Here is a 12,408-nt window from a genome sequence, read left to right on the forward strand (position 1 = left end):
AGAAATGGGTAAATGTAAAAGACCCCATATTTAAGTGTGGCATTAAACTATCTCTATTCAATATTCTCTCCTATATTATATCTTTTACTACTATATTGTTCTATTATCCCTCTCATCTTGTGCTGTCATTATTGACCCATCCCTTCCCCTTCAGTCACCATTCCCAAGCTTCCCATATTAAAGGAACTTTCCCTGCCTTCCACTGAACATGTTGTCACATTAACCTGTGCATTATCTCTGATCTGCAGTGCAAGCCATGGAGGTCTCACATCTTTAGCTGCATATGTTTGCCTCATCTCAGACCTACTCTCATAGTTGTTAAACACAAATTCTGAGAGAGGTGATTTCTGGAGACACAGACACATTACATATTCCATACAGCCAAAAGTGAATCTAATATTCCTCTGTAGTTAGTGTTTCTTTAACACCAGCAGCATGTATTGAGCAGGATGATGTATGGTGCAATGGGAAAAGACAGGTCATGTCAGTGAGAGCAGTACAGAATAAAGAAGCCACAGAGAAATAGAAAATACAGATTTACAGAAAATGTTTTTTTCTCGGGATAAAGGGAAGTTGGGAACCGAAAGACATGCGGCACAGATACTTTGTAAGGTGAAAGGGTCAGATGCATGCATGCCAGCAGTCTAAAAACAATTGGAGGATAGTTGTTGTATTTTTGTTTGCTCATTTGGTCTGCTGATCACCACTGTCAGCAGTTGCAACAGCAGCAGCCCCTTCAGTGACACACAGCTGATGACTCAACTGCTGCAATTTGCAGCAAAAACTCTACTCCTTCTTTTCAGAGTCCATCTAAGAGTTATACCTTTGTACATTCTGAATAAATGTCCATTAATCCATTTAAGGAGTCATAGAAAAGAAGGTGCTCCTCATAACTCCAGGACTTGTGTGAGGATCATCCTATTTTTTAAGCTATCTTCAATAGTATATTAATCCAATGATAGTTGTTTATACACCCTTTGGTATGCTGCAAACAGCAAGTGCTAATAGTTAAATCAGAATACTGGTAACCGGTTCAGTGTTCTGAAATGCAACTTTACTTCAAAATGATTGACTTAAAGTTGTAACACAGCACACAGCAGAGTCTGTAGAATGATTATCCACCCAAACAGAAGTAAAACGGTTATGAGCCATCCATGGATGGACCATATACAAATGAAAAACATAAAAGATGTTAAATTGGAGAGCAGATGTAGGAAGGGGGCAGTGTGGGCGGCAGGTGTTCATGTGGCATACACAGTTTAAATATCTACCTCTGGAAGATGTACTAATGAATATCTCTTTCGTAGACCTCTGTCCGTGAAATAGGACTTCTGTACAACTTAATACTTTTTTTATGGATATATTTATTAATGCGGGGTAAAGTGTATGTTTAAATGATGCCCAAAAGACTGGTTAAAAAAAAGAGGGAAGATGAAGAGAGCTGCCACTGGAGGCTCCCGATCAGTCAGCCCTAATGAAAGAAATGAGTGGGAAGTCCCAAGACCCTTCTGGACACGCAGGCAGTTGTCCAGTCTGCCTGTCTATAAATGGATCTGACAGAGCCAGCAGCTTGGCAGAATAAAAGCACTTGGATGAGAGTTTCACGGGGAAAAGTTTCACTATTTGCTGCAGGAGGTTAAGGGTCAACAGGGAGCTATGTGCACTGCAGATTTAGTCATGAGGGAGAGAGAACTCTGGATCATATTTCATTACAAGCTATAATGTTCAATAGACCCCGCAGGAAATATTTTGTTAAGGTTGAGATTGTTAAAAATGGAGCTGAAGGTTTGATCTTTTTTGTCAAGTAAGTAATTACATTCACCAGACATGTGGTCTTTTATGGTGTGTGTTGAATGTGCAAAATGAAAAATTCCCTATCAAAATGCTGCACGTTATGGAAAACGTTGATTTGTTGCATCCACCCAAGGACCGCACAAATACTCCAGCACACTGTTGAGATGCAGTCGACAGACAGGAAGAGGTCATTTTCATTCAAACCAACGAGCAAAATAAACTGGCTGCTCACAGGCAGATAAATAGCCAGAAAAGACACCCAACATTTTGAATGCAATAATTGTTCAGCTTTGTGCGACAACAACATGACTACTCAATAGACAGCAAAGCTTTTAGCCTGGTGAAAACCTCCCGACAGCTTAAAAGCTCCGTTCTTTTGTTATATCTGTGTGCTCGTAAGGATTTTGTAAAGCAGATGCATTCTTCTGTGATTAAAGGGAGAATGCTGTATTTTTCTGACAAATTAATCTTTGTCTGAAGTCGATACTTTATGGTTCTTTATTTTTAACTTTTCTTGTGTTTCATTCTATACATGCAGATCGACGCCTATTGAATAGCATGTTTCTTGCTAAAAACCTAACTTTTTTCCTCAAAGTCTGAAGGTATTTTATGTATTCTTTAATCACTTTTAGTTAATTGTTTCAACCTAACAACACTGCTTGACAGCAGTTACCCATGTAAGCCAGTTTAAGTTTTGGTAAATCAGCAGTTCTGACAATTCCACCCAGCTAAGATTGACTCGAATGACTTCCCAACATTTTTTTTTCATGCTGTATATATCAGTTGCTCTCTGTCAGACTGTCTATGTTTGTCAATCAATCTGTCAGTAAAACCAGCAGCCTGCTTATCTGTCTTTTTTCTTTCTGCTGAAGTCTTGATCTGAACATCACTATCTCACTTTTTCTGTCTCCCGCTTGAAGTCCACCCAACTCACTATCTGCAGTGGCACAGCCTTCCTTATATGTCACTCACAAGTTCTTTTATGTTTTATGATTCACGCACGCACGCACGCACGCACGCACTCACGCACGCACACACACACACACACACACACACACACACACACACACACACACACACACACACACACACACACACACACACACACACACACACACACACACACACATTTTTCCACACATTCTGCCCTCTGCCATCCATTAAAGACAGTTGGTTCAGGATGTGGCCTTTCACCTCCTCTCAGCTTTCACTCCAGTGTCCCTCTCCTGTCAGTGTCTCTGCTTGGGCCATTGTCATGCATATGGATCCGTGTGTGTGTGAGTGTGTGTGATTGTGAGAGGCAGGGTAAATGTCAGCTCACCGAGGATCTACGTTATCATGAAGCTTTGAGGGTTTTGTCTCTCTGTGGTGTGATAGGAACTATCTACATTGTCACGATGGTCATTTTCATTGCCAGTGTTTATACTCTGGGCATTTATGTACTTGAATGTCTGTGTGTGTGTGTGTGCATGAGCCCATGAAAGAGTATGAGAATCCGCCCTTTACCTTTTCATCATCTATTCTCCCTTTCAACCTCCTTCTTAGTGAAACAAAACACAGCCGTCCTCAAAGTCACATTCAAGAGCAACCACCACTTCCAGTAAGTCTCGCCCTTCCTCCTCCACTGTACTCCAAGGCAGCTCCAGTGCCAGCCATGTGCAGAATGCTTATGCTATTGTTTTGCTATTTAATACCAGCAACAGGGGCTAACGGAATCAGAGCACCACACTTTCCACTGTATCCCACATACTTAACCCACTTGAACCTGTCAGTTTCCTGACCGTGGTATTTGTCTACTCGTGTGTGTGTGTGTGTGTGTGTGTGTGTGTGTGTGTGTGTGTGTGTGTGTGTGTGTGTGTGTGTGTGTGTGTGTGTGTGTGTGTGTGTGTGTTGGCCTGCTGAAGTACCTCTCTGTTTTCACCTTGATTACGAGGCTTATGAAGCCTTGTGCAACAGGTGCTTTTGTGTATAAGTATATACTGCTATTTTTGATGTAAACAACAATCTGCTTCCTACAACTTTTAAAGAGTGCAGTATCTGTTTAGAATTGCCATCCGTTTCAATATACTGCAGTCCAGTACACCCCAACTAACTAAAATATAGCCCGATTAAATCAACACTGCTCTCGCAGAGTATTTGCAGCCGTGGCTGATGTCGATATTGACAAGCATTGAGAACCCTTTTAATGAAAGAAGCCTTGGAAAGTAGAACAATGACAGAGAGATTTACATGTTAATAGTTTATGTGTGCATCAGTTAATGAGGTCAACAAAGAACGATATTCTGAAAGTATTTGGAATGCTTTGTGTGCCTTCAACGGGTTTCAACAGGAAGTTAATAACATAGTGACACTAGAACGGGTGGTTGAGTGCATGTGTATTTGTGTACTTGTACTCCTTTTCAAGTGAGGACATTTTGGTTGATTTTCACTTTTTCAAGGACCTTCTTTGATCGCTTGAGATGAACTCAAGGATTACGATTTCTATTTCAAATTTAAGTACACTTTTAGTGATGGTACATTGACTCCATTAACTAATTCACTAATGGATAGAGAGTTATTTGATAATCTACCTTGGAGTCTGGCATCTTTTTGCCAATTTCCCACATTTTATGGATAAAAGGTCAAATCAGAGCACAGTATCGGTTAATGGATTAAAAAGAAAAACATATTATTAGTTAGTTGTTACTCTGGTAAACTAGTGTAGTTACAGTATGATGTTGTGATGGTCAACATTTGTAATTGGAGGTAGGAATGTATCCAGCCGATGAATGTATTCACTTGTAGTGAAATACAAAGTGTGTATGTGCTCAGATCTTCTCATTATGAGCTCCTCTCAGATGGTTAGTTACAGACGACAAAGAAAAAAGGATTTAATACATGAAAATAATTGTATACAAAATTTTGTGTCTGTGAATTTGAGGTGTTCAGGTTTGCAGAAGAATCCTGCTGCATTGTTTGTTTCTTTTCTTTTATTGTTGCCGCCATCTGTTGTCGTGTATGTGGGTCCGTATGTGTGCATCTTGTGTGTCTGTGTCGTGCCATTCCCCTCCCTCTTCCAAACATTTCAGTTGACATTTTCCGCACCAGCCACTTTTAACCGCAGATTCACTTTTTCTTTTTCGTTTTTAACAAGGACCTGCCTATTTCTAAATGTAGTGCCAGCAGCATCTTAAGCACCTCTCAGACAACACTCAGCCCTGACAAAATGTTTAGACCTCCATTGCCCATGAAAAAGAACTGAATGGCTTTACTAATGGCAGACTATTTCACTCTGCTATTTTCTGCTACTGCAAATTCTAGCAACAAAAAAATCCAAACATCTCATTCAATCCTGCTCAGTTTGTCCAGGTGAAGGAAGTTGATTGAAAGGACGGTGGATAAATTTGGCCATTTCCCCTGCTAAAGAGAGAGAGAAAAAAAACGAAATGAGGGATGAGTCTTTGTAGAGGGGATGAAAGAGGAAGGTGCCCGTCAATAGGGGAATGGATGGAGACTGATGAAAGAGAGGAAAACTGGGGAGAAAGAGGCTTAGGCTGTCAGTGAGGAAGGGTTAATAGAAAACTGTAAGAGGGAGATACAGAAGGAATGAGTGGATGATGGAAGGAATGTAGAGAGGATGAATAAAGAGAAGAGGTGCTGTCAGTGGGAGGCAGGGGAAGGTGGGGGGCAGCAGAGAGTATTGAAGTGGGAGGAAGAGGAGAGAGGAGGAGGCTCCATCAGTCACTGTTGTGAGAGTGAAGAAGAGGAGAATGAGACAAAGCAGAATTTTAGGATTGTTAAATAGAAAGCAAATAGGGAAATAAAATAAGGTGTGTGTGTGTGTGTGTGTGTGTGTGTGTGTGTGTGTGTGTGTGTGTGTGTGTGTGTGTGTGTGTGTGTGTGTGTGTGTGTGTATGTGGATATCAGTAGTAGCAGGTGGTGAAGCCCCACTGTGAGCCTTGGCCTGCCTGCTAACTCTAATCTGATAACACAGCCACTCTATTCAGCAGCAGTCGGCTCCTGTGCGCACACACACACACACACACACACACACACACACACACACACACACACACACACACACACACACACACACACACACACACACACACACACACACACACACACACACACACACACACACTTTTACTTTTACTTTTAAATGCACACACATCGAAGCACACACAGACACACACCCGGTCACTTCTATAAGAAAGACATTAATTGCAGCGATATTCCTGTATACGGACTACGAGAATAGCTCCTACACTGATTATAGCTCCCATGTAATTGCTCCTAAAACATATACACCTGCGTGTGTGATTATCATTGACTCATACACGCAAGCTGGCTCACATATTTCTGTCTCTTTACGTCTTCCCCTGCTTCCACTACTACACCTCTCCTTCACATCCATCATCTCCACGGCGACCACTGTGTGAAGGCACAGGCCACATAAAGATTAGCTGTTCTCTCTCTCTCTCTCTCTCTCTCTCTCTCTCTCTCTCTCTCTCTCTCTCTCTCTCTCTCTCTCTCTCTCTCTCTCTCTCTCTCTTAAAACTATACAACTCTCCATCAGCATCCAGCTAAATATCTCATCCATGCTGTTACACTCCACTGAGCGCCATCACCAACATGCGATCGATTCTGTCCTGCCAGGTTGAAGCCGCCACGTGTCTTACTTCATTTGGGTAAAGATAAGCTGTTGGGGCAAATTGTGACAAAGGAGTCTGACCAAGTGAAGACTGGGTTGTTCTTTTACTCTGTGAATGGAACTGTCTTTATCATCTTCAACAATTCCTACTTCATGTTAGCGATCATCATAGACTCAGAAGATCATCAAGACATCCATAAATACAAATACGGTGTCAAATGCATGCTGACATGTCTGGAATACAATTTTTGATCATCACAGGAAAATAAAAGCTTTTTTCATTCTTTTATTCCTTTGGGCTTGAATGAAAATTCAGATTGTGCAGAAGCAGAGCTGCTTTTGGGGATCCTTCACCGACCACTTGCAGTTGACCTTTAATCTCTAATTATTTTCTCGAAGCATACTTGTACAAAGCTTTTCAATGGTCAAGGTGCAGTATTGTGACCTCTATTAAACACCAGACAATTATCAGAGTACAAAATTTAATTCTCAGAATTCAACATCTATAATGACTGAGAATATCATAATGATGATTCTGCTGCGGTGATATCAAATACTTTTAAGGTTTGTTTATGAAGAGACTTAAGTAGTTTTAGGACTGTCTTGCTTGCCTGAGACCAGAATGAAATGGTGAAGTTGAAGTGAAATAAAATATCATTGCATTCAGATATACTTTGGATGCTACAACAGAGCACATAGATCACTGTGCCACTCCTCAGTCATCTCTTTATTGATACTGAGATGTGCGTGCTCAAATTCCTCCTGGAAGACAATTTTTCAGTGCACATTTCACTTTTAAATATAATGCTTAATGAAAACATTTATACATTTTTAAATGATAAATTCTGCTCTGTTATTTGTCATTTTCACAATTTTTTAGCATCATATCTACCTTAGTTATCAGCTGACTTTTCACCAAATCACTGACTGTATTTAAAACATTAAATTTAGAACTGCCTTTTGTTTGATGGCTGGAGATTCACAGACTGAGCAGCTGAGTTCTTCTGTCCATCTAAACTAACTAAACCTAACTAACCACTGTACAAACTGAACAATTAAAGGAGCATATTAACAATATTTTACAATACAAGTGAGTCAGTGTCTCTCAGAGTGATAAACACAGAATTGTCAGTTGAATCTGCAGCTTTTGGCTTCATGAAACTCTGCAGTGAGTTCCAGCTGATGGTTTATGTCCTGCAACAGAAAGCTGTTTTCAGCGAAAAATCACTGTTCTAAAAACCCACTGTGCACTGCATTCCTTATACTAAATGGGGGACAGACACAGTTAATAACTAGTTGGTGAGCGTAGTGAAGGTTTTAGCATCCAAAGAGCCCGGTATATCCCTGCAGGGTTCGTGGAGATCACAGTGGAGACCAAAAGCAGAGCTCAAAGAGAGTGAAAATTGCTCTTTCATTTGCCAGGTGGCCAGAAACATGCCAATGAATGATAATGTTGCTGTGTAACTGCTGGATGTGTAAATAAGCAAATGTTTGCTAACAAATTCCCCATATCCACTTAACAGGGGATTATGTGGATTTTGTGTACATAACTTGTTTCCACTGCCCTGCAAAAAAAAACACATCAGTTATTGTAGTCCTGTGCATGTAACTAATCAGCTGACTAACTGACTGAGAGGCTTCCTGGATTGACTAATTGACTGCCAGGCTGTTGTACTGACTGTAATCAGTGAATGGCTGTGTGTTTATAAAGCAGTTATAGCCACGGCCACAGAGTGCATCTGATTGACAGTCCTGCCTGGCAACTGTCTACGTCCCTCCTAAGAGAGGGAGAGAACTGAGTGCTGTTAGCACTGAGCAGAGAAGACAGTTATTGATTTTCTACTTGTCTATTATTTTTGTTTTTCACAGAGAAAAGACAAGTGAGCGAGGTGTGTGCGTGTGTGTGTGTGTGTGTGTGTGTGTGTGTGTGTGTGTGTGTGTGTGTGTGTGTGTGTGTGTGTGTGTGTGTGTGTGTGTGTGTGTGAGAGAGAGAGAGAGAGAGTGAGAGTGATGGTCTCCTTATATCTGCTGCAGCTGTGTTTACATGCGTGTCCGCTGTCTGTACGTCGCCCATTAGCTTCTAGGTGTGGAAATGTGACCATACGCAGCGTGTGCACACTGCTGGTGAAGAAAGTTGATTCGCAGCCAACAAACACAACCATCTATGTCCTCCTCACACTGCTCTCTAATTGGTTGGAGACTGGCAGGTGGAAGGAAATGTGTTTTTGTGTCTGTGTGCTTTGTGTATTTTTGTGTGTGTGTGTATTAAATCTAACCTAAAGAAACACTTCCAGTGATAATGAAAAGGAAAAAAACTAGCCCCAACTCATGTGATTAGATTGAGAAAGCATCAAAAATAAAAGAACAGCAAATCGCGCTAAAATCATTACAGACATATAATGTGTCGATGTGACATTATTGTGCCTTGATCTGTGACATAGTCTAGGATATCCAGAAATAATACTACTGTAAAATGCAATTGCGTGTTTTTTTTGTGGTTTTTTTTGCAGTGCAGTGGTTTTCACTTTGTGTACCTAATAAATTGGTTGAGTGCATGGCTTAAATTCAACGCACATCTTGAGTCAGAATATTTGGCTGCCCTCCCTGCCCAAGGTGTAGTGCACAAAAAGCTTTTCCTGTCTTTAAATTATCCAAGTGTGGATGGCGGCGGTCCAAATTTGGACCTGGGGCACCAAATTGAACTGCGTGTACTGTGGGATGTGCCAGGGGTCAGTTTGAAATTCAGGAACTACTTCATACACTATGCATTAGGCATAATGTTCCATCACACTGCTGTGTATGTGTGGCAGCACGCACTCACACACACACACACACACACACACACACACACACACACACACACACACACACACACACACACACACACACACACACACACACACACACACACACACACACACACACACACACACACACACACACGTCAAAGCGTGCATAAACTCCGGCAGACATAAACGGCCACTTTCACACAAATAGTGAGTTTTCATGCACACACTCAGACACACACGGTCCCCCTTTCTATCTCAGGACGTGAGTGGAACAGTAAAGCTAAATCCCCTTGTCACATTTGCCGCTCATCTCCAATTCAAAGGCACAGGCTGCGATGCCCTCGGATGCACTTGGCAAGTGAACAGCTAACCTGCCCGCCAGCATATCAGCCTGCCAGCCGAGCACAGAGGTAGTTAGCATGCCAACTAGCCCACCCAGCAGCCACAAGCTAATGCTTCACTAACCCCGTTGCCCTGTGTCTCCTCCTGTGGGTTTCTATGTGTTTTGACGCAAGAGGAGTTTAGTTGCACCCTATAGTCAACTGGCTTTCTAAAACATAATAAGCTACGAGTGTTACACGCTGCAGTCACATACATAGACAATACGTAATAAACTGATCCCATTTTAAAACCCTGCCAAGTCACATGGAAAATACTTTGATACAAGCTGCTCTAGAGGAGCTGTTTCTTTTCTCATTTTAATCTGTGCAGAGTTTTGTTCCAAAAAGAGGTATCTTCAAAGAATTATGACAGAGCGTGTAGACCTTAAGCACTTAGATTTTTTTTTGGCAGCTATTTAGTTCAGTAGCTGCTCTATTACCACAAACATTTTCTCGTTTACATGGATTTCTTGTGTTTTGGAATAAACTTCACCATCTGGTGCTGAAAAGAAAAAAGGAATCCAATAAGAAACCAATCCAAGTTGTCCTCGAAGCCATCAGAACAATCTGCTGTCGTCACATTTGATTTCATTATTTGGTGCTTTTCTTTTTAATTCGTTGGCAAAGGATAGTCTTCATTAGTATTCAGGTCTCAGAGGAACTGCTGTATGATGCAACACTTTTTGGTGTAATAAGTACTGTTGTTTGACTTTTAACTTCTTTGTAAACATCCAAGGTCAGTTTGAGTTCATGAATAATTTCCTCCTGAAGCAGGTAGAAGAGGTAAACAAGCATAACAAAGATAACATTAAGAAGAAAAGAAAAAAAAAAATCACTTCTTACGCAAGCAGTCTGGCGTCCTCTTCATTTATTTGATGACCCCAACCCAAAGACTTGTCTGGACCATATACAGTGTCAATCAATTATCAATATTTGATACATGTAGCGTAAAGTAAGGTGACTACCACAGAGAATGAATCAGGTAGTCTGGCCACAGTTAGAGGTTAGTGGAAGGTAGAGGACAGTAATTTTAATAATTGCTTGGATATATTGTCAGAGACCCAGTAAAGAGTCTCATTTAAAAAGGCATTTAATACTGACAATACATACAGTCTATAAAGTATTCAAAATGAAAAAAAAAACACGACATATTGCTCCAAACACTGCATCAGATACACCCAACACACACCAGCTGCTGATCTCTTCTCCTAAATTTTATGTGGACTGATAGATTAAATAAAACCAGATTTGTCCCTTTATAACTACACACCTTCCTCGCCCTTGCATAGTCCACAGTCCCCTCCATGAGCATGCTGCCTCGTCTGCTGTCACTTCAGCGTTTAGCATTGAAGCTATTACAACAGTGCAGATCTGTCCTGACAAGCAAGCAAAAGGCGGTTACAAACTTGGGCTTTGAGATGTAATAAAGAATACAAGTGAAATCACTGAAAGTACTTGCAGCCTCTTCAGAGTACCTGGAGTGGACGTGCCAAGTCTCAAAAGTCAAGTAGACAAGTTTGTTTGAAGTGATACTCGAGAGTCCATTGCACTTGTACCAATAAATGACTTCAGAGCTTCCCTGCAGCTACGATGATTCACTGGATTAGTTGTCTTTTTTTTCCCCAAATGCAGTTTAACTCCAGTTGTTGAAGCTACAGGCCAACAAGAGCCACACTAAAAACACAGAATGGGCTACAGCTCTTCTGCCTGCCTCATCTCTAACAATCAAAGATGGAAAATTTTGACAAGGTAGTTGATTAAATGCTGAAATGATTAGAAATGTTGTGCCAGTCCAAATAAAAAAACTTTATCATTTCAATTTTTTTTCAGAAAAGTTCTTGACAAATGCGCTCCTGCAGTCAGAGGAAAAGTCACAGTGACATAAAAGAGCTCGGAAAGGCTTATTTTGATGATCTAAATTAGGTTTAAGGTTAATGGGAGGAGTGCTCAGCTTTCCTGTTGTGACATTTTGATATTTAGCTGTTATACTTTCTCGGTGTTTTGTTAAAGTGCAGTGTCTCTCTCTAGCTGCTGTGTTTATGTGTGAGGGACTTATTCTCCCATGATGCATCTTGGTTTCTGCGAGTTTCCTCTCATAATGTACACTCCTGATTTGACAGTTTGTCTTATTTTCTCCCCTCCCCCTTCCTCCCTTGTCTCTCTCTCCCTCTTTTTTTCAGAGCTCTCTGACGAATCACGGCTGAGAAACCCAAAGAAAGCAGGAAAAAAGTGAAGAAGTGAAGAAGGCGAGAGCACGTCAGATCCGTCCATTTTTTTTTTTGTTGTTGTTTTTTTGTCCTCCTTCTGCCCTCCTATCCATCCATCCATTCATTTATTTATCCACCGTGAATAACCCCCTCCTCGCCATCCTTCTTGGTTTCTGAGTGTATTATCTTGACTTGTCACTCCAGAGTGTACGATGTGTTGATTTATTATCAAGTTGTGCCAGCACACCCCTGCCGTCGCGGAAATAAATCCCAGTGATCCAGTGGTGATGAGACTGCAGGTTGTGTGTCTCTGTGTCTTGTGTGTCTGTGTGTGTGTGTGTGTATGTGCACTCATGCCGTGTGGTGGCGGATGGCTGTCTCTTGTCACCGCACGCTAATAATGCTTCCACTACTGAAAATGGGGTCGTGTGCACCCTTCTGACAATGCAGCGCAGGCCCAGGGGCTCATGGTTTCATTAAGAGAGAGAAGGGATGGAAACGAGGGATAAATGAAGTGGAGGACAGATGAATAGTGAAGTGTGCATGTATAAATGTGTGTGTGTGTGTGTGTGTGTGCGTGTGTGTGTGTGCGTGTGCGTGTGTAT

The 12,408-nt window shown here is 41.3% G+C and overlaps 1 protein-coding gene across 3 annotated transcripts in view; it reads left to right on the plus strand.

The window, feature by feature from the left end:
* Positions 1-12,089, plus strand: part of chchd6b (coiled-coil-helix-coiled-coil-helix domain containing 6b) — a 53,441-nt gene extending 41,352 nt beyond the window's left edge. For all 3 annotated transcript variants that reach the window (XM_069711488.1, XM_069711484.1, XM_069711497.1), the window contains one exon: positions 11,777-12,089. Coding sequence is in view for 2 of the 3 variants with exons in the window: in XM_069711484.1 (XP_069567585.1) it covers positions 11,777-11,800 (24 nt within the window). In the remaining variant the exon portion in view is untranslated. The remainder of the gene's footprint in view (positions 1-11,776) is intronic.
* The last annotated feature ends 319 nt before the right edge of the window (positions 12,090-12,408 follow it).

The sequence above is a fragment of the Brachyistius frenatus genome, unplaced genomic scaffold (genome assembly GCF_029030835.1).
Source record: "Brachyistius frenatus isolate BFR_SWC_R1_liver_20210118 unplaced genomic scaffold, ASM2903083v1 Contig_4, whole genome shotgun sequence".
NCBI lineage: Eukaryota > Metazoa > Chordata > Actinopteri > Embiotocidae > Brachyistius > Brachyistius frenatus.